Source organism: Hypanus sabinus, chromosome 18, assembly GCF_030144855.1.
Source record: "Hypanus sabinus isolate sHypSab1 chromosome 18, sHypSab1.hap1, whole genome shotgun sequence".
NCBI classification, from domain to species: Eukaryota; Metazoa; Chordata; class Chondrichthyes; order Myliobatiformes; family Dasyatidae; genus Hypanus; species Hypanus sabinus.
This window is the reverse complement of record NC_082723.1, coordinates 41152184-41175292: the sequence shown is the minus strand read 5'-3', so window position 1 is coordinate 41175292 and position 23109 is coordinate 41152184. Positions and strand designations below refer to the sequence as shown.

General features: G+C 42.9%; 1 protein-coding gene across 5 annotated transcripts in view; it reads right to left on the bottom strand.

Annotated features, from left to right (window-relative positions):
• Window positions 1-23109, bottom strand: part of vav2 (vav 2 guanine nucleotide exchange factor) — a 199361-nt gene that overhangs the window by 63733 nt on the left and 112519 nt on the right. For all 5 annotated transcript variants that reach the window (XM_059994267.1, XM_059994271.1, XM_059994268.1 and 2 more), the window contains exons 3-7: window positions 21200-21258; window positions 15157-15225; window positions 7998-8100; window positions 5070-5168; window positions 2429-2497 (exon numbers count right to left, since the gene is read on the bottom strand). In XM_059994267.1, coding sequence (XP_059850250.1) covers window positions 2429-2497; window positions 5070-5168; window positions 7998-8100; window positions 15157-15225; window positions 21200-21258 — 399 coding nt within the window. The remainder of the gene's footprint in view (window positions 1-2428; window positions 2498-5069; window positions 5169-7997; window positions 8101-15156; window positions 15226-21199; window positions 21259-23109) is intronic.

Here is a 23109-nt window from a genome sequence, read left to right as displayed (position 1 = left end):
TCCAACTCTCCCACAGAGACTAGTCACTCAAATTGACTGCCACTTGGGTGGTGAACATAACATAACGGAAAGCACAGAAAAAAAACCCTCTGTTCTAACCCATCCAGGTGAGAGATTTTGCTTCACATATCTTCAGCTATCTGATTTCTTCAAACTCAATCCGAAAATTATTCAGGGTGGAAACAAATCCTTTGGCCCATACTGAGCAGCATCTGTTCACACTAATCCAATCTGTGCGGATTGGTGATAATATCTCCTCCTCACTGACAATCAACGATGGCGCACCTCAGGGGTGTGTGCTTAGCCCACTGCTCTATTCTCTATATACACCTGACTGTGTAGCCAGGCATAGCTCAAATACCATCTATAAATTTGCTGATGATACAAGCGTTATGGGCAGAATCTCAGATGGAGACGAGAGGGCGTACAGGAGCGAGATATACCAACTAGTGGAGTGGTGATGCAGCAACAACCTGGCACTCAACGTCAGTAAGACAAAAGAGCTGAATGTGGACTTCAGGAAGGGTAAGACGAAGGAATACATACCAATCCTTATAGAGGGATCAGAAGTGGAGAGAGTGAGCAGTTTCAAGTTCCTGGGTGTCAAGATCTCTGAGGACCTAACTTGGTCCCAACATATCGATCCAGCTATAAAGAAGGGAAGCCAGCGGCTATACTTCATTAGGAGTTTGAAGGGATTTGGCAAGTCAACAATTACACTCAAAACTTCTATGGATGTACCGTGGAGAGCATTCTGACAGGCTGTATCTTTGTCTGGTATGGGGGGTTGGGGAGGCTACTGCACAGGACCGAAAGAAGCTGCAGAGGGTTGTAAATTTAATCAGCTCCATCTTGGGCACTAGCCTACAAAGTACCCAGGACATCTTCAGGAAGCGGTGTCTCGGAACGGCAGCGTCCATTATTAAGGACCACCAGCCCCCAGGGCATGCCCCTTTCTCGCTGTTACCATCAGGGAGGAGGTACAGAAGCCTGAAGGCACACACTCAGCGATTCAGGAACAGCTTCTTCCCCTCTGCCATCCGATTCCTAAATGGACACTGAACTCAGGAACACTACGTCACTTTTTTAATATATAGTATTTCTGTTTTTGCAGGATTTTTAATCTATTCAATATACGTATACTGTAATTGATTTACTTATTCATATATTTTTTTCTTCTTCTTCGATATTATGTATTGCATTGAACTGCTGCTGCAAAGTTAACAAATTTCACAACACATGCTGGTGATAGTGAACCTCATTCTGATTCCATTCTAGTTCTCCTCATGTTGACTACGTACTCCCTGATGGAAGAAGTGCAAACACACCGCATCCTGGTCCATGGAGTGAATTCTGGAATAGAAGCTAATCTTCGGGGATCTCAAGGCAAAGAGTGATGCTTGCTGGTCTTCACCTTTCAGACTCCCTCCCTCACATCCTCTGCCTTCAATGGCAGGAGAAGATCATGTGGAGTTGACACAATTCCATCTTTCAAATTTGCTCTCTGAGCACCGTTGAGAATGAAGAATCTCTGGATGCTCTCCTCAATTAATGAAGTGCAGTAGTGCCACCTCCAGAACACCTCTGGCAGGATTTGGCAAAGTCATGAGCTGGCGTAGAGTTTTCTCTTCTCTCAAAGTCTTCACGGGCTTGAGAGATTTTAAAATCACAATAACATTCACAAACATTTAAAACCATAAAAGCTGAAACAATGGAAAAATAAAATTAACTAAAAACACATAAAAACATGTATAAATCATTCAAACCAGTGAACTAAACTTACCTTTCTATTTGCCTCCTAATCCCTTTCCCTTCATTCATGAGCTGTCAGATACAGAACCAGGCTGTCACACGTCTGAAAAGTAATTCCCCAATATAACATTGGGGAGCTACCGCAACACAGGGCTCTGAGATCCGACTCCATGGGGACTTGCAATGTGCATGCCCTGGTCTGAGACTTTTTTCCATTTCAATATCTGAACAGAAATGGTGCCACTCACAACTACATGGATTCAGCCCAATGCTTCATTTTGTTTTTGAATCCTTACATGTGTGTCCCATTAAAATTTTAAGATTCAATTGTTAAGTAAACATAACTTGCGATTTGACAGTGGAGAGAGGAACTCCTACTGTAGAAGTTCTTCGACTTCCTGCATTGTCCCAAAACCCACATTTCTATCCTCACCATACACTCTCCTATCTCAGTATTCACCAGGAAACACCCTAGTAGAGCACATGTATCCCAATCCCCATCACAACCACCTCCTTCAATTGTCCCATCCACCAAAGCAGCATATATACCCCAAGTCCCAACGAAAGAACCCCAAGCGACATGGATACCCTTCCCCCTCAACAGAGTTCTCTGGCAAACACAGCAAATGAGATCCCTCGTTTCTTCTCACAGCTGGCATAGACTGGAGGCACATACCTCCAGATTAATGAAGATAGCTTCCATTTCCTGGGGGTTCAAGACAGCCTTTAATGGGATCATGTAATTCTATAATGGAAAAAGTAAACAGTGATAAGCATTGAGACTTCTCAAAAAAGGTTCTTACAATACTCAAGTCTCTGTGCACATACCTGTGGCCTCCTGATCAAGAACGAAATTGAGCACTAATGTTGTAGGCAAAAGCTCTACCTGTCCCACCACCAAGCACATCTTTCCTTCCCTCCAACTTGCTGCTTTCCACAGGGGTCACTTCCTATGTGACTGCCTTGTCCACTCATCCTTTCCCTCTGATCTCCCTCTTGACACTTATCCTTGCAAGCAGAGCAAGTGCCACACCTGCCCCTACACCTCCACCCTCACTACAATTCAGGGCCCCAAAACTCCTTCCAGGTGAGGCGACACTTCACCTGTGAGTCCATTAGGGTTATCTACTGTATCCGGTGCTCCCAATGTGGTCTCCTGTATATCGGTGAGGCTCGACGTAGATTTGGAGACCACTTCACTGTGTACCTATGCTCTGTCCACCACAAAAGGTGGAATTTCCCAGTGGTCACCCATTTCAATTCTACTTCCCATTCCCATTCCGACACGTCAGTCTATGGCCTCCTCTACTGTCACGATGAGGCCACACTCAGGTTGGAAGATCAACACCTTATATTCCATTTTGGTATCCTCCAACCTGATGGCATGAACATCAATTTCTTGACCTTCCCTACTCTCCTTCTCCACTCCCATTCCTGTTTCCCTCTCACAGCTTCTCTTCTTACCAGCCCATCACCTCCCTCTGGTGCTCCACCCCCCCTTCCCTTTCTTCCACGGCCTTCTGTCCTCTCCCATCAGATTCCACTTTCTCCAACCCTTTACCTCTTCCGCCAACTTCCTAACTCTTTACTTCATCCCCTCTCCCAGTTTCACCTATCATCTATCACCTGTAATTCTTCCTCCCCCCCCCCCCGCACCCTCTTATTCCGGCTTCTTCCCCCTTCCTTTCCATTCCTGATGAAGTTCTCAACTTGAAACTTCAACTGTTTATTCCCATCCATAGATGCTGCCTGACCTGCTGAGCTCCTCCAGCACATAGTATGGGTTGTCTAGATTTCCAGCATCTGCAGTAACTTTTGTAGCTAGAACTATCAGCTGTGGCTCAGTGATAACACCCTATCTGAGCCAGAATTTGGTTCAAGTGTTAGAAGTTTTCTCAATCATGAGTCATTGGTTTTATTTTTTATTAATTTTATCGGGAGTAGCGTCACAAGGAACGCCAGCATTAATTTCAACTCCTAATGGATCTTGAGAAGATGGAGGTGACCTTCTCAACTACTGCACACTTTCTGGTAAAGGCACGCACACGACTTTGCTGGTTGGGGATTTAGACACTGTCACAATGAAAGAGCAGTAATATGTTTCCAGGTGAAGATAGCGTGTGATTAGATGGAAACCTGCAGGTGATAGCATTCTCATGAACTTGCTAAACCACATTGTCCATCGTGGTGGTCAATGTCTGGGACTTAGGAGGTGCTGTTGCTGTAGATAAGTAAGAGGTTGCAATGCATTTTCTGGATAATAATTATTTTTGGCAGGTGGTGGAGGGCATAAATTGGAATAAAAGGTGGTGGAAATGTTCCAAGGAAGATTATTGCTTTGTTCTGAATGCTGATCAGATTCCTGAATACTATTGGCAATGCACCTATTCTGGGCAAGAGAAGAGTATTCCACCACACTTCTGCTGTGTGCCTTGAAGATGGCGGAAAAATTTTGAGGTGTCAGGAAGTTAGTCCTCAGACTATTCATCTTTCGAGCAATATAAAAGCTCCTCCCTTTAATTAATTATCAATAGCTTTAGATAATCACAGATGTATTCTCTAAGCTCGTGGGATTTTTGTTTTATTTCTGAAATGAATGCAAATGTATGGAATATAATTAGATATGCCTTAACAACTTGCTGGACAGTTTGGAAAAGATGTAAGATTTACCTCTAAACTTGCCCTCCAAACATTTCAGGGCTAGTCCAACAAAGAGTTGGATAGACTAGTGCTACTGCCACACTTTCTCAGGGAAGGAACAATACTACATAATCAAAGTAAAGCTCCCGGAGCAGCAATAGCTGTCTTTAGCAATGCATAATTGCAACTTTTCCGATTGGACGAGTCAGATTGTGTTAGATGCACCTCGGTTATTAGCTGGGTCAGGACTAACCTACTCATCTGACATCACACGCAGTAGGTCTGAAGGGCGGAACACAAACCTAGTTCCTACAGTGGAGCTAAGGCGTGCACCTCAAGCCAGCACCCATTTCAATCACTGCTCCAGGATCTCAAACATTTTAAATCTATCTATTTGTTTGTTTAGAGATACAGCGGTCCTTCCAGCCCACCTATTTAAGCCTAGCCGCAGGAGAGTTTACAATGACCAGTTAGCCTCTAACCAGTACGCCTGTGGACAGTGGGAGGAAGCCGGAACACCAGGAGGGATCCCATGCGGTCACGGGGAAAACAAACAAACAAACAGCACCGGAATTGCACTCCCAACTCTGGCACCCTAAGCTGTAGTAGTGTTGGGATAACCGTTCTGCAGGCACGCGTGTGGGGGAGAAAGTGATCAAATATCCCAGCATGCTTGCCTTCTCAATGTCCTCAAGCGTTTTATAGTACTTGGCCTCTGTCTCTTGGATTTCCAGGAGGCAGCAGTTCCTCTTGTCATCCTCTGTCATCCCCAGCTTCTGTTAGACCAATAACACATACAAAAAAAAAATCTGCCTTATTACAAAAGTTGGGGGAGTGGTAAAGGTGCCTGTGGCTGGGGTCATGAGGAGCATGGGTGGGTGAAAACCAGAGGGGAGGGGGCAGCAAGTAAAACATGAAGAGGAAAGGGAAAGAGGACACGGCCTGTGGGGGAAGAGAGAGCAAACGTGAAGTGACAAGGGTGTGGAGATGAAAGAGAACACAGAATCTGTAGGAGATGGGATAATGCCCGAAGGCGGGTGGTGGAGATAGCCGATATGTAGTTGGCACTGGCCATCTCCACCACCCTCGGCTGCTTTATAGAATCATTTCATCAGCAGTAAGTAGGTTCTCACAGTGAAAAATCACATTCAAAGTCTTCAAGCATGCTGGGTCACAGTCAAAAGACAAATTAAATGGGAATATTTATCAGACAGACAACATTTTGAGGCTGCTCCAGTACACCAGAGATCACAACCCAAGTCTGCTGATCGAATCGGATCAGATCATGTGCTGGAACTAGCACTGGCATAGAGCTGTCCAAGGTCACATGCAATGCCATTCCAAAACAGAGCACACACTTTTAACACGGAGTGCTGACGGACAAAGTGTATGGGGGCATGAGGAACACAGGTTTAGGAGAGGACTGACAGGCAGAAGGATTGAGTGCACGTTATCTTACCTGCATGTACCTAATCTGCAGCATCAAAAACATAAAGAGCTCTAATAAATAACACCAGCGACACAGCTCACTGCACAGCCTTGCAAACCCTGCACATTAATCCATACATTCCCTCTTTATGGAAGGTGCACTTTAATCACAGGTAATAAATTATCATCAGCCTCACATCCAGTAAAGAGATGAATGAAAAACACATATTCACAATGACAGTGCCCTGTACTGAACAACACTAGGGATACCATCACTGTGTCGACCAAAGTGGCATTAGGCAAACAAAATGTCCTAAAGGATGATGCGTAAAGCATTCAACAAGGTCCTTCATGGAAGGCTGATCCATGGGATTCATAAAAACCTGGCAGACAGGATTCAAACTCAGCTTGGCAATAGAGGGTAGAGACGAGTTATTCTGACGGGAGGTCTGTAACCTCTGTTCTTTATCATATATGTAAGTGACAGTGAAAATTACATTCAAAGTCTTCAAGCATGCTGGGTCACAGTCAAAAAGACAAAATATGTTGGCGGGCCGATTTGTGAATTTGTGGACAACCCAAAAATTGGTGGAGCTTTGCCTCACAACAGGTTAAGTTGCAACGAAGAGTCCATGGTGTTGCAGGCATGGATACAGAATTGGCTAAGGGGCAGGAGCAGTGAATAGCATTAAGGAGCAATGATAACCAGTTGGGTGTCACAGCAGAAGCATAAGGGTGTAAACCATATGTGGAGTTTACATAAGAATTAATGGGAGGGCAATTTGAAACAGGGACATAAATAGCTTATAGAGAAATATTTGTTAGGATGTTAATGGACAAAATGTTGGCAACTGAAATATATCAAGAGAAAGGTGAATTTTGGAAGGAAGAACAAAAGAACAGTATTAAATTAAGGAAGTCCTACTGCAACTGTGCAAAAACGTAAAAAGATAAGAAAATGGGAGTTGGAGTAGGCCGCCTGGCCCCTCAAGCCTGCCCTGCCATTCAATATGAATGTGGTAGATTTGCCCCAGGCGTGAATTCCCATGTTGTGTCAGTTCACCATAACCCCAATTCTCCAGTCTTCCAAAATAATTACCTATAACCATATGAATGCAATGCAGGCTTTCTCCCCTCAAGACAGATGAGACTAGAACTGGATGTCATAGGTTTAGGGTGAAAGATGAAATATTTAAGGGAAACCCAAGGGGAAATTTCTTCAGTCAGAGTGGTACAAAGTGTGGAACCTGACAGACCAGGTTGGCATGATGTTTCAATGCTATGGTGGTCAATGAGTACCACAGCACGGGCCAGGGGTGGGGTCAAAGCTCCACAAATTTCCTGGGCAAAGTATTCCAGAGACAGCAAGAGGAAATTACAATGTATCTCAATTTTAAAAGACTGCACCTTATCTTATAACTATGTGTCAGTACTGAAACTCTTCCGTTAGCTAACTAGTACACAACGACTTCGTCAAACCCCTATGGGATTTTATGTTTCAAGAATATCCACCTCATTTTTCTGAAGAAAGAATCCAGGTTTAACATAGCCATTAGTGATAAAACAACCTTCTCATTTCAGAAATTAGATGAGGTCATCCCTACTTATATATCTTTCCTTAAATAATTGTACCAAAACTGTATACTAGGTGCAGAGTCGCCAGATTTCTGTACGATTTCATCAATGCCTGAGGGCAAAGACAGAAAGCAGATTTGAGGCACATTGAATTGACCACGATCCTACTAAATGCTGAAGCAGACTGGAAGGGCCACATGATGGTCCTCTGCACAACATAGCTCAATATTCTAATGGCAACACTCTGGTTCTGAGGCAAAGCCCAGTTGGGGTGATGCAGTGACTGAGCAGGAGGGATACAAGTGTGGGGAGAGGAGGTGAAGACATGAAAAAAGGAGGCCAGGGTAGAGCAGTGTGGGAAGGTAGGCCTGGGGAGGGGAGGATGAGACGAGGTGAGGAATGAGAGAGGATAGGAGGGGAGTTACAGAGAGGAAGGGAGAGAGAAAAACCAGACAGTCCAACTGAACTAAGGACTGAAATGAAGCATGTCAGCTGTGTGTGACTCCTGTTTAAACACTCAGGGCCTTCAGTCTCGTTGATTTCCTCCCTCCTCCCTCCCTCCCTCCCACACTATCAGCTGTGCAGAGATCAAGAGTGTTTACCATTGGCTGCCGGACTTCCACCTTGATGATGTCCTCGTATATATCGTCACCATCATCATCACATGGAACACAGTCGTAAATATCCTCTCCCAAGTCGTGCTCGCTGGAGAAATGAAACACATTAGAAACACTGTGCCCCGGAAAGGGTTTTAGAGTTGAAGTATGGATCTGGAATCGAGGATAGAGCCCAGGGACAGTTTAAAGTGGGAATATGGGATTTCATTCAATTTGTGCTCCATTCACTTAACATTAAATAAACATAGAAAATATAGAATACAGTCCAGGTTCTGCACTGGAAAGTGACATCATTGAGTGAGGAATCAATCTCCATGAATTATTCCCAACAGTCAATCTGTAAAGGCAGACACAATTAAGGCTTGAGGTTTTGAGAATCTGTGGAGCACATTCTGATCAAGCCACAGGTCAACATTTCCTGGAAATGCTTTGTGGGCTTCACAGCCTGACTCCATTTGGTTTATCAAGAATTCCCCAGCATGACATTGTGAACAAGGAGCCAGAGGCTTTTAAGTCCCATGAATGCAATGCTGATGAAGGTTATCCATCTGTAGTTAACATCTGAGCACCTCGGGCAATAGCTTAAAAGTATTAGACATGCGCAAGCTGTTGGCATAAAGCACCTTGTAGCTTCCTAAACACAAACCCTGTTAACCCTATCCACTGCTAGCAGCTAGTGAGCCCCGAAATCTTCAAAGTGCGTTTGATATTAAGCAAGGCTTTTGTTCAGTGTGAGGCTGATACTGAGTCTGCCTGAGACACGATGGCATATCAGGGGTTAGTTGTGTTTGGTGCAGTGTGTAGTAATGTTCCATCCACTGATCCGTGCAAATATCTGAGGTCATCCACGTCCCGAAGCAAACTCACCAAGGAACTATTTTGCATTCCATCCCCAGAACCAGAGTAGGCTATGGGCATCAACTGCTAATGTGCCAAAGCCTCTTAATCTATTGCAGTTATGAATTGTGCACAGGACAATGCTTAAAGAGAACCTATTTGTCATACTCTGTGCCTCCTGAAAGCTAAAGCTTCTTATGTGTATTTAATATATCAGTAATATTTTGAGTAATATTGTAAATATATATTATTATTAGCATTCTTTGTTTAAATAATTCATATGTAAAGGTACATGAATGAAATACATCATTACGCCATTATGTGAAAAGTGTGCACCTTGCTAAAGTAAAAACAAAACCGGAGTACGCGCATTATTCCGGGCTCCTTGTATTCTTTCAATTGGTTTAATATTTTGGTGTTACGTAACATAACAGTGGGTCGAGGAAGTTTTAAACGAAACCGAGACAACTATCTACCTGCAGCAAGACATTTGAGTTTTTAAAAAAAGCATAACCAGACATTTGAGTTTGAATATAAATCACTGCATGATTTTTTTTCTTTGCAAGAGGAGAAAGATGGTTGAGTTTAAAAAAAGGCAAAAAACAGAAGAATTCATGGGTTCATGATCAATAAGTACTGGTTGAAAATAATCATAAATTTTTAAAAAGAGCAGAAATGGCTAGGTACATCGGAAAGATAGATACGTTCAATTGCACAATGGATAACTGGCTGATGTATAAGGAGTGAATTGAGCAGTATTTTTAAGCAAATGGAACAGCCAGTGAGAAATGAGTGCCAATTTTACTGAAAATAACAGGTGGGAAAGCATATAGATTGCTGAGAAGTTTAACTGCTCCAACCGAACCACTCAGAATGAGCTTGCTGATATCTTAAAGTTACGAAGCAGCACATAGAACTGAAACCATTGTTGATTGCAGAAAACTTTAGATTTCATAAGCAGAATCAAAAGGAGGGGGAGTCCATTTCAGCATATGTGGCTGAATTGAACAAATTGTCTGGGCATTGTCAGTTCCATGAATGGCTTATGACTGAGAGATCATTTAGTTTGTGGAATCTTACAAGAAAGCATTCAAAAATGGTTCCTAACTGAAGCATAACTCACATTTAAAAAAGCATTTGAAATTGCTGGATCAATGGAAACAGCTAACACAGTTATAATTGTACTATCTGAACAGAAACTTGCCTGGCCAAACAAATTGTGTTACCACTCTGACAGGGGCTCACATAAACCAGAGCAATGCTGGTTTAAAGGCGAAACTTGCAGAAAATGCAACAAAGTACGACACAGACAAAGTGTGTATCAGCAAACAAAAATAAATGGACTGAACTGGGAAGAGAAAAAGATAAAAAGTCACGTTGCAGTTTGAAAAGGAGCCTAATCTGCATGCTAGGGCACCACGGTAGCCCAGCAGTTAGTGCAATGCTATTGCAGCTTGATGCATCACAGCTCGGAGTTCAAAACCAACAGCCTCTGTAAAGAGTTTGAACATCCACCCCATGGAATGCATGGGTTTTCTCCGGGTGCTCCAGCTTCCTCCCACAGTCCAAAGACATACCGGTTAGTAGGTTAATTGGTCATTGTAAATTGTCCCGTGATTAGGTAGGATTAAACTGGAAGTTGCCGTGAGTTACTTGGCGATGCAGCTTGAATGGGCTAGAAAGGCTTAATCTGCACTTTGTTTCTAAATAAATAAATATCTAATTGTGAAGAGAGTGACACAGGACTGAGTAGCCTCGAGAATTACAATGTGAAAATTTATAGGAGCAAGCAATATGGCTTACACCGGAAGTGAACAGCAGATCAGTCTAGAATGGAATTGGACACTGGCTCAGCTTTCAGTATGAAGGAACAGATGAGGCAGGAAAGTTATTTCTGCTGGTAAGTGAGACTAGAACTAGGGGACATAGTCTCAAGATTCGGGACAGTAGATTTAGGACGGAAATGAGGAGGAGCTGCTTTTCCCAGAGAGTGGTGAATCTGTGGAATTCTCTGCCCAATGAAGCTGTGGAGGCTACCCCAGTAAATATATTTAAGACAAGGTTGGATAGATTTTTGCATTGCAGGGGAATTATGGGTTATGAGAAAAAGGCAGGTAGATGGAAATGAATCCATGGCCAGATCAGCCATGACCTTATTGAATGGCGGAGTAGGCTCAACGAGCCAGATGGCCTACTCTTGCTCCTATTTCTTATGTCCCTATGTTTCAGTCATTCCACAAAATGAGTTTGAATGCATTTCAAAGATACTGAACTAAAGCCTGCAGATATCCAAGTAAGAACTTATACTGGAGAAAAGATACCTCCTGTGGAAACGACATTTGTAACAATGCGATACAGCAACCAACAAGCCACAATGGGCTGGCATGTGGTAAAAATAGGAGGGCCAGCATTGTGTGGACATGATTGGCTGAGACAACTATAACTTGATTTCAGATCCATGCACCATTTGCATGCCACACTCCCTGCAACAGAGTCAACTGAAAGCCAAGTAAGAAAGGTACCAGATGGTGGCACAGCACTGTTCAAGGAAGGCATTGGAACACGCAAACATATCAAGGGTAAAATAGTGTTAAATGAAAATGCACGCCCCAAGTTTTACAAAGCGTGTCCGGCTCCTTATACCATTTGTGATGAAGTAGCCAGTGAGCTATATTGCAAGGAGGCTGAAGCAATTCTTTCCAGATTTGATTGGAGCCCCTGGGCAATGCCAGTGGTTCCAGTAGACAGGGAGAATGGGTCTGTCAGGATCTGTGGTGATTTTAACAAACTTTTCTGCAGGGACGCATTTCAGTAAAGTGGACATAGCTGAGGCTTACCTACAGATGGAGATGGAAGAAGAGTCTGAAGTGTTTCTCACTATAAACACGTACAAAGGACTTTATTGCTACACCAGGCTTATTTTAGGGGTTGCATTTACACCTGCATTCTGGAAGAAAGGTAAGGACCAGCTGCTGCAAGACTACCCAGGCACTCAGTGTTACTTGAATGACATCGTTGTTACTGGGAAGGATGACGAGAACCATCTTCAAAATCCCAAGACGGTGTTAAAAAGATCAGAAGATTATGGCCCCAGAGCACAATGAAAAAAGTGTGAATTCTTTAAACCAGAGGTCGGCAACCTGCGGCTCCGGAGCCATGTGCGGCTCTTTGATCTCTGTGATGCGGCTCCCTGTGGTTTGTTAGCTTTTGAAATGTAATTCGAAATTTGAAGATTATGGTGATCTTGTACAATCTGAAAACTTTGCGCAGACACCGTTTCCTGGCACATCCGAACCGGCTCACAATTAGCCACCGTTCCGGCTAAGGGAGATAGCCTACGGGGGTTTGTGAGTACGTGTCTTTTGGAGCATCCGCGGCCACGGGGACAGGTTGAGGGAGGCTTTAAAGCAAGGCTGTTTAGTTCGAATAAAGTTACCTTTGACTGCAGTCTTTATTTTAGCGCTGCGTGTAGCACACCGCTACAACGTGTTTTTTTATCGCTATTAATATACATCACAACTGCCAATGCCTGACACCCGCCAGTGCGTGCATTCTTTTAATTCTTCGATCCAAGGTAGGCTACCTACGGAGTAACCTTCAACCCAACGTCTTTTTTTCGGAGTTCAAAATGTTTTTGTTGCATGCAGAAATGTAATTTCGTTTTCTCTGCAGGAGTTCATCAATTTCATAAATGCAACACATTATAGTTTGTTTATACATAGCATAAAGGCAAAAAAAAACCGTTGTATGCAGTGTTATTTCATTTTGTGGCTCCCAGTGTTTTCTTTTCTGTGGGAAATGGGTCCATATTGGCTCTTTCAGTGGTAAACGTTGCCGACCCCTGCTTTAAACCAAGCATCACTTACTGTGCTCACACTTTTGACAAACAAGGATTACACAGGTGTGCTGAGAAAATTCAAGCAGTGGTGGGTGCACCAGGGCCAAGGAATGTGTCACAGATGCAGTCGTTTTCAGCATTTATTAATTACTATAAAAAGTCCTTGCCAAACCTGGCTACGGTGCTCACCCCTTGAGCTCATTACTACAGATTGGGAAGAAATGGCAATGGACAAAGAAGTGTGAGGTGGCTTTCCAAAAGGAAAAGGAAATGGCAACACCAAACACTGTACTCACACATTATAATCTACATCATCCATTGAAGCTTGATTTATAGCATAGGTGCAGCCACGTCACATGTTATAAGCCATGGAAGTGAATACCCCATAGCCTTTGCATCACGCTCCCTTACCGCTTCAGAGAAAAATCACACACAGATTGACAGAGATGCCGTGAGTCTGATTTTGAGTGTCAACCTGTACTTGTATGGGACGAAGTTTACACTCATTACTGATCATCAACCCCGTAGTGTCCATTTTCAGTCCACAGAAGGGTGCTCCACTAACAGCAGAAGCACAAATGCAGAAATGGACTCTGTTTCTCAGAGGACACAAGTACAAGATCAAAATAAAGAGGACAACTAATCATGGAAATTCCCATTTACTCTTGGATAAGGAAATACCTGAAAAATCTACAGAAGAGGACACTCCGTCAGACATATTCTCCCTACCCCAAATCAAAAGTCTCCTTATTAGGGTGGAGATGATCCAAAGAGAAACCAGAAAAGACCCCACACTGTCTCAGCTCCACGTGGCTGGAATGTGCAACAGAAATTCCAGTTCCCCCATTTTTACCAGCACCAGGATGAACCTGCCCTTGACGGAGGTTACATTATGTGGGACTGAGAGTTGTTGTACCAGCTAAGCCGATAACTCAAGTGCTGGAAGAGCTTTGGTACAATGCGGTCATCTAAGCATGGTCAAAATGAAAGCGTTGGCTTGAAGCTTTGTCTAGCGGCCTGAAGTGGATCAGCAGATGGAGCCGTGCACTGTTCAAGATGCCAACACGCCCAGAAGAAAAGTGCCCAGAGCTGTCAGAACCACTTCCTGCTGCCGCAGAGTCAACTCCTATAACCAACTCGGGTAAGACCCCAGAACCAGAGATTGCTTCACGGCCACATCTCATCTGCCAAGCAGAGTGATCTCCTTGGTCAGGAAAGATATTATCCCACAAGTGTAAGAAATCCTCCACATCAATTAAATACTTAGGCCTGAATGGGACAATTTAAAATGTACTGTGCTGTGGATGTGTGTAAAGTAGCTTTATTATATAGTATACAGTGTATATAGTTGAGATGCATTGGAGTTTATAGCTAAGCAGGGAGGAGGTTGTGTATTTAATATATCACATATATTTAATATTTAATGTATTTACTATCTGAGTAATATTGTAAATATATTGTTTAACCATTCCTTATTTGTTTAAATAAATCGTTGTGGGCTTTATATAAAAGTATGTGAATGGCATACGTCATTACGCCACCAAGTCATAAATGCGCACCTCACTAAAGAAACTAGTCTACATACATTATTCCTGGTTCTGTGTTTCTTTCAATTTGTTTAATGTTTTAGAGTTATGAAGTATAACAGGTTTGATATCAGATCTGGAGAACATGTGGATCATTTGCCTTGCTCTTTTACCAGATGAATGAATGATGCCTTTCTCTGAGTAGTTATTTCTTTATGCCGTGTTTGCTACGATAAACATTCTCTGTACCTGATTCCCACATAACACAACATTGATATCATATCATGCGAGGTTTGTCACAACTTTGCCACCAAACGCAAGAGCCAAGCCACTGGGACAACCTTCCACCACCACCCACATTTTGCCTCATCCACCATGCTCTGTCTGTCTTCCCTCCTCCATGTAGATAATTATACATCCCCACCCAATCTGCACTTACACCTACATGGTACACCTTTATTCTTTCCCATCCTGAACTTCCCCAACTCCATCCCAACCTCTTCCACTCACAACCTTTCAGCATCCCACCTCACGCACTGAGTCCACCATTCCAACCCTCACTTTCTCGGTTGAGAATCTTCATTGCTATCCCATACCCAGGGCCATTTCTGGAAACTTTAGAACAGTGCCGCCAAGGTGGTGTACCAATCTCTAAACTTTGCTGTGTTAAACATTTTAACTACCATACTTCAGTAGTTAAAAATGATTAACACTTCAGCCTGACTTACTATCCAGTTTGATCCTACTCTCCTGTTTGTTTCTTGAATCCTTTAATATCTCATTCAGTCTAATCCTAACCTCCATCTCTCTCCCCATACCTTTCAATATGCCACCAGTCTAATGTCCCTCCTAGCATCCCACTGACTCCTACATCAGCCCTGTGTGACATCAATCCTCCTACAGGACCGCTTTGGCTATGATATAAATAACTGCTGAGACTCACTCGGCCAGCTCCTCCAGGCTGCGATAGACATCGTCGTCATCCACTGCCGTCTCCTCCGTGGGGAAGGGCCTGTAAAATGCAAAGCAGAAACACTGAGTGCTAAATCTTAGCTCACCTTACCAACAATGATCCGCAGAGTGTTTCTCCCACCAGCTAAGGAGACGGATGCCCAGAAAATATTACCTCCAAATGACACCTACAGGCAGAATGTGAAAGCACAGTCAGAACTACCAAGACTTAATATCCTTGTAAATAAAACTAACAATATAGACCTAAAATTTTATTTCTATACACATTTCCTGTACATAATTAAATTTCCCCGGAAATAATACTGGTTTGTTACAATGGCCCATTCTACATTCAGCACAAAGTCCCTGTGCACACAGCACTGCACTACACAAGGTCCCTGTGCGTACTTTTGACAGAGTACATTATCCCCTTTTCAGATGGCACATTATACACCTGAGTACACGTACACAGCACAAGATTTCTGCAGAGCCTGTATATGGAGTAATTCCCTCAAACAGATCCCAATTCACAGAACAGTCCTTGAAAGCTCAATTTTCCTGTGAGGTCCCCAGACCCCTTGCTCTGAATCAGTGACCAGCCTTCCAGTGGAGTGGGATGACCAGGGTGCTTCAAAAGACTGATAGACTATTGAAAAGTTTAATCTCAGTCCTGATGTCCTAATCATGTTCTTAAGAATCTGCCTTGGATTCTACAATTCATTGAAGATTTGTCAGGACGTATCCTCTTAACATTTAAAAGTCCAGTGAATATAAACTTCCTCCAAGAGCAACCTTGCCATGGTTTGGAGGCTTGTGCGTCTCAATGACCCAGAGAGCTATGTTGGCTGGGGTCAGGGCTTTATGCTTTGGCTCTTGATAGGGTCACCCATTCCAAACAGGTCAAAGAGTAAAGGCCGGACTAAGAATGGTCTACTGGCCCTCCAGGTTCAGGGGTTCAGCTCAGGCCTAACAACCCTGACTGGTAAAACAAAACTGTTATGAAAAGAGCAAATCCTTCTACACCTGAGTGTGATGGTATTCCTGAGTCTCCACCCGGGACTTGCATGACTGTCAGTAGAAAAAAGTGAGCTACTGACGAGGTGAAAGAATCCAGAGATGGAGGACCTTCATTGCTGCCCTAAACACCAGCAGCATAACAGGCAGAAGGGAGTATGAACTCATCCAACTCTCGTCCTTTCTTGTCAATCTTTAATGCTGTGCTTTTGGGCACCTGTTTGCTTTGTTTAGGTATGAATTACATTTGGTACTCAAGGTGTGGTCCCACCATACAGCAGGAGTATTTCCTAGTCCCATCCTCTAATCCTCTTGTAGGAAAACCATTTGCCTCTCAAGCTGTTTGCTGTGTCTGCACATTGACACAGGGACAATGAGCAACATCATGTAAAGAATACAGAACCAAAACAAATAGCCTTACCATGTTTCCACGTTATTGCATCATATTTTTACCCAGTCACTTAATCTATTTGTTCCTCTTTGTAGACCTTCTATTCCCTCCTCACAGCCATCTGGCTTTGTATTATCAACAAACATGAGCATTTTACATTTAGTCACAGATGCTCAAGCACTGATCTACGCAGCAGTCCATTAGTAACAGCCTGCCAACCTGGAAATGGCTCATTTATTTCTTTTCCTTAAACCATTATCCGTGCCCATGTATTACCTCAATGCTGTGACCTTTCACTTGTGCCGCAACCAATTTTGTGGTGCTTTCCAAAATGATTTTGAAAGCACTGATAACTGTATCTATTTGTGCCGCATTATCTAATCGAGTGATTACATTATCAAAAAATACTAGATTTGTCAAATAAAATCTCACTTGAAGATGACTTTCTAAATGCCTTGCTACATACTGGAAAGTGCAAATTTCTGAACTGCACGTATTCAGTTTATTATTGCATCGGGTGGCACTTTTGCCGTTTCCATGGCATTTGAATTTTTTTTTGTTACGAGGCTGAGTTGCTGGCTCGATGGTCAACCCAGCACGGATGGAAGGCATGCAAGGGCCTGCTGGATTCGAACTTGGGGCTATTTGCCTCAAGTCCGGCGCTGATACCGCCACATCAACAGCTGGCTAATATTCAGTATATTGATCACTCACAACCACTGCACAATGCGTCATCCATGGGCACAGTGCTCTAACCTGAGAAAACTATCCTACCAAATAGACTGAATGACATGCATATGATATGCGATTTTTTTTTTGCATGTGTTCTTCACGGTATTGCGGTTACTTTTTGTGCTGCATCAGACTCGGAGTACCAATTATTTAATTTCCCTTTACACTTGTATCCTGAATGAACCTGTATAGATCATAACAAACGCTAGACACATAGATGAAGACAATTCTGTGCATCATACACACATGTACACGTGCACACAAGACGGTCACATAGTGTTGACTGAAGTTCGACTGGCGTGAACAATAAAAGGAAGTTCTATAGTAAAGCATCACTCAGCAGATTTGAGCTCTAAATTCAGATGGGTGCTGCAGTATAAATATTAAGGGACGCCCCTTTTCAGATGAGAACCAAAGATCTAAATGCTCTCTTGGGTCCCACTGCTCTACTTTGAAAACCAGAGGAGCCGCCCTGGCACAGTGACCAACCTATATTTCTAAAGTAATTTTGGTCATTATCACAGTGATCTATGTTGGGCTCGCTATATTACAATGACTTTAACATTTCCAAACAGTAATTGACTGTAATACATATTGTAAGGTTCCAAATGGCAGAATTTGGCCCATTGCGCCTGCTCTGCCATTTCATCATAGCTGATTCATTTCCTCCCAACCCCATTCTCCTGTCTTCTCCCTGTAACCTCTCACACCCTGACTATGGATGTGTGATAACAGCTGTGGATTTACCAGCTGTCCTTTCGCCCTCAGTCACAGCGCTGTGGAGTTAAAGCATCGAGCAAGAACCCCAAACAATCTAAAGATAGAGGCATGGAGCTGTCAGAACAGAAAGAGGACTTCCAACCCACCAAATTCATCTTTACTGATCCCATTTGCTTACACTACACAAAGTTTCTCTGCTTTGCCCATTTAAGTGCCTGTCTAAACTAACTGGATCAAACTCCACCACCTCCACTGGAATCATGTTCCAGATATTAAGCACTCTCTGTGTGACCTTCCCCTCACATCCTCTTTAAAACTCTACTATGCTGTCCTGTTTTTGATATTCCTATCATAGGAAAAGGATTCCAACAACGCATCCTCCTTATGCCTCTTCTAATTTTATCCACTTCTCTCAGGTCAATCTTGGCTGCAGGGTAAACAAGCAAAAGGCTTGCAAAACCTGCCACATTTCATCCTCATACGGAATGAGACAGCGTGTGGTACGTGGGGTGTGCTGCGTGTCAGGACTGAACTTTCAAAGTGTCACACCACAGGCGAGTTCATTCACTCAATACTCAGAAAAGAGTATCAAGCTACTGACTTCTTTAGATACGCAACTCCTTTAAATAGCACTAAACAGCCTTGAACTACAATGAAAAACTTCATTACATGTACGAATGTATATGCTAAACTGATAATCAATATTTATAAGTTTGTTGGCTCTCTCACCTGCTATGCTCGCCACAAGCCAAACGTGGAAAAGGTAAATCATAAACACAAGAACTGAAAATCCAGGGTAACAAACATACAAATGGTGGAGGAACCCAACAGGTCTGGAAACATCAATAGAAAGGAATAAACAGTCGATGCTTCAGCTTGATGAAGGATCTCAGCCCAAAATGTCGACTGTTTATTCATTTCCATAGATGCTGCCTGACCTGCTGAGATCCCCCAGCATTTTGAAAAAGTGCATCACAGGTGATTAATGTGGTAAATTTTCTTCAGGGAGCTCAAAAATTGGGCAGCAGTGTCATAAGAGCATGACTGTAGTTGGTCTGAATGCCAGGCACATTCAAGAAGGTTCCATGGAGATTACTGACCATACTGAGAATGTAGGGCTTATAAATTTGCTGAGAGGTGGGAGGCAGAAGGGCTAAATAGTATTGATCACTGGAACCTCACCTTTTCACCATGTTTACCAATAACAAAGGCAAAGGGTAAGAAAACCATCAATCAATATTTTCAGGTAGCACTAATTCTGGGGCACAACATAGGGAGGGAATACAAATAGAAAACGACAGAAATAATCAGCAGGTCAACCAGTGCCTATGGGGAGGGAGACAAATCTAACGTTTCAGGTTGAAGGTTTTTCATCAGAGCTACGAAACACCAGAAGGGATATTGATTAAGGTAAGTGTTGCTGTGCACTGGGCACATAGTAAAATGGATGCTTCCAGGTGCAGTCATGTGGAGTTTGCATGACCCTGAAACTGGGTGGGTTTCCCTCAGAAGCTTCAGCTTTCTCCCACCTCCTTAAAAACGTGTGGGTTGGGAGGTTAAGGTGAATTGCCTTTTGTGTATAACTAGAATAGTGTAGAATCAAGTGGATCAATAGAGAAAAAAAGAGTGCTTGATCCTCAGTGCACCTTCTATGAACAAGGGGTCTGTTTCTATGCTCTATCACCAACTAAAGCGAAACATCGGCCAACGAGAGAACATTCCAATTAGAAACAAAGGAAAATTACACTTTTTTTAAGTGGAAAAGGTGGGCAGCATTAATGTGCAATACTGGTACAAAGGGACAAAGTACAATTGGAAAGGGTCAGGGAATCTCCGCCAGCCTCTCAAGTGGTTTTAAGTAGAAAGAAGAGAGGGTGATGCCTTCCTTACACAGTAACTTGATAAGGTCTAACCTGAATTCCTGCATGAAATACTGATACCACATCTCATGAAAGATACATTGGCGTTTGAGGGATTTTAGTGCATGCACACAAATGTTTATACGCTCAGGGCTTTTACCATGGAAACACAGGCATATACTGTGTTCATTTCTGGTCACCATATGAAAGGAAGGAGGTGGCTGCACTGAAGAGGGTGCAGAGGAGAATCACCAGGACATTGCCTATGAAGCAACATTTCAAGTTAAGAGGAAAGATTGGATTGACTGTGTTTGTTTTATTTGGAAAGGAGGTAACTGCAGTGGAGGGAGAGGAACTGTGGTACCTCTGATAGAGTAAAGATCCAATCGCCTGTCACCCATGCACCTGTAACGCTATATGACACTGTAATTTCCTTTGGGATCAATAAAGTATCTATTTATCTATCAGATTGCTCTGAAATCCCAATGGTTCAGCAGCTGACTTCTCAGGCCCTTCTCCCAAATTCCTGTTAAAATAATCAGAGCATTGGTTCCAAAACACACTTCAAAATTACCATTTCAGTGGAAAATTTATTAGGTTAAAGGAAGCTTAGAGGGGACCTGAGTAAGAATTTTTCACCCAAACGGGTGGATGAAAGCTGGAACGCTCTGCCTGAGGAAGTCAAGGAAGCACAGACTTTCAATAAGCACTTGAGCCACTGAGAAATACAAGTGTTGGAAAATGGGATGGGTATCTGGGCTGAAGGGCTGCTTAACTCTACGTATCCACATCTGAAGGCTGTACGCATACCTACTCCCACAGCTGTAAAGTACACCGTCTCCCCCCCCCCCCCACACACACAAATGTAAAACTACCCTTCCCCACAAAGGCACAGACGCGGATATACTCTGTGTTTATCACCCATTCTTTTTCTGTTTTGTTGTGGAAGGTATTTGGGGTTAATGTTCTGTTGAGAGTTTTTTATGCAGGGGAGGGATTGTTTTTTTTGGGGGGGTGTCGATGTTCCTGTTCTGTTTTGTGCAGGAGAGAGAGGTCAATGTTTGGGATGCTATTCTTTTTTGTGCGGCAGTGGGTGTGTTTGATGTTTCTCTCTCAATGATTTTAATGTTCTTTCTTGTTTCATGGCTATCTGGAGAAGACAGATTTCAGAGTTGTGTACATATACATGCTTTAAACAATAAATGGAGCTTTCTGAGATCCCTAGGGGCAGGCAGTTCTATACCATTCCCTGCACAGAGATGCACTGTAAACATTCAGATATGTCTCAGTAAAGCAACCCAATAAAATGCAATACTTACCTGATGCCTTTGCTCTGGACAATGGTGTGATGGGAGATCCTGGAGATGGCTGAGATAACCTGAGACAGAAAGGGACAACAATGTTAAAGCAATAGCTGCAAGTTATGTCATTCCCTCCCATAACAGCAGGCAGAACCCCCCAGATGACTCTAGGCCAAGGCAGCAAATTCTTGGCTTCCACTGCAAAGGAACATTCAGATCTGCACAGTGACACCAGCCATGCAAAGAATGGATCCGGGGAGTGGAACGTCATCAGCTCCAGTCGGATGAATTCAAGGAAGTTTGTTTACATAATCTCTCACCCATTCAACTCCATTTCCAACCAATAAAGGCACAATATATTTACCACCCTATCAATGCACCCTGGAAAGTATTCTGCCTGGATGCATAACGGTTTGCTATGACAACTGCTCTGCATGTGACAGCAAGGAACTGCAGAGATGTACCCTCCTAATTCACTTTTAAGTTGCCCCCAACATCTTGTGTAATTTGAAAGGATCTTCCATGTTTTCAGTTCTCTATACCTGCCATTTTCTATTTTCCTGTAGCAGTACAGGACAAGGGCATAACAATCTATGATCCATGCTTAAGAACCTTTGAGGCTTCAGCTGACAAGTGCATGGTTGTCAGAATCAGAATCAGGTTTAATATCAGCAGCATATGCTGGAAAATTTGTTGTCTTGTGGTAGTATTACAATGAAATATAGAATAAGGAAAAAAATGTGAATTACAGTACACACACACACACACACATACACACACACACACACACACACACAGTAAAATTAAGTTAGTGCAAAAATAAAAAATGAAAAAGTAGTGAGGTGGTGTCTGTGGGTTCAATGTCCATTCAAAAATCAGATAGCGAAGGGGAATAAGCTGTTCCTCAGTCGTTCAGCGTGTGCTTTCAGGCTTCTGGACCTCTCCTTCCTGATGGTAGCAAGACCACCTCTTCCATCGAAAGGAGACTGCTTCATTGTCAAATCATCTACTTCCCAAGGAAATTTCTTTTGGTCCCATATACAAAACAAAAAAAAAGCAGACAATAATTCTACAAACAAGAGAAAAAATCTGCAGACGCTGGAAATCCAAGTAACACACACACAAAATGCTGGCGGAACTCAGCAGGCCAGGCGGCATCTGTGGAAAAAGTCCAGTTGACATTCTTTGTTCCATTTGTAATTCTACAAATGGAACAAAAAAACTGCATTTGTATAGTACTTTCAATGTTGTAAAAAATTTCTAATAGTCCTTCACAGAAGTGCTGTCAAATTTCTTCAGAATCATGTGAGGTATGACAACAGAGGTTTGGTCAGCAGTAGGATTCGGGAATCAGCTTCAAGTAACTAACGGCTTCAAATAACGGAAGTAACTAATGCCTAGCAACTAGCAGGGGAATGATGAGGTTCAAAAGGCAAGACAGGTAGACAGGCTAGTAGCTCAAATAATTACACACCTGTTGGATTTTATAGGAGGAAGAAATGGTGGAGCCATGAAGGCATTTGAAAGTAAGGGATATGAATTTCAGAAAGAAGAGAGAGTTACTTAACCACAAGTCAGGTAAGTCACCATTGGGCAATAGGACTGTTAAAACTTCTGGTCAGCGGACAAAGATTCCTCGAGCAACATCTTCCTGATAGTCAATCATTTCAGTTTTTCTATGTCTTCTACTTATTTTTTTTATCTTAATTTTGTTTTTGAAACTTTTGGAGCCTGTGACTTATGGTCTGTAGTTCCATCGAGAGAGCTCGCGCTCTGCTGTGTCTGAGAAAACTCCGGGAGAGAAATATGAGCGCGAGCTTCCACGAGGAGAAGCTCAGAGACGAGAGGAAGAATGAAGGGCCAACGAGGGGATCAGAAAAGCACATCTTCAACTCTTCTCATATTTAGAAAGCCAACCAGCTCTTGGA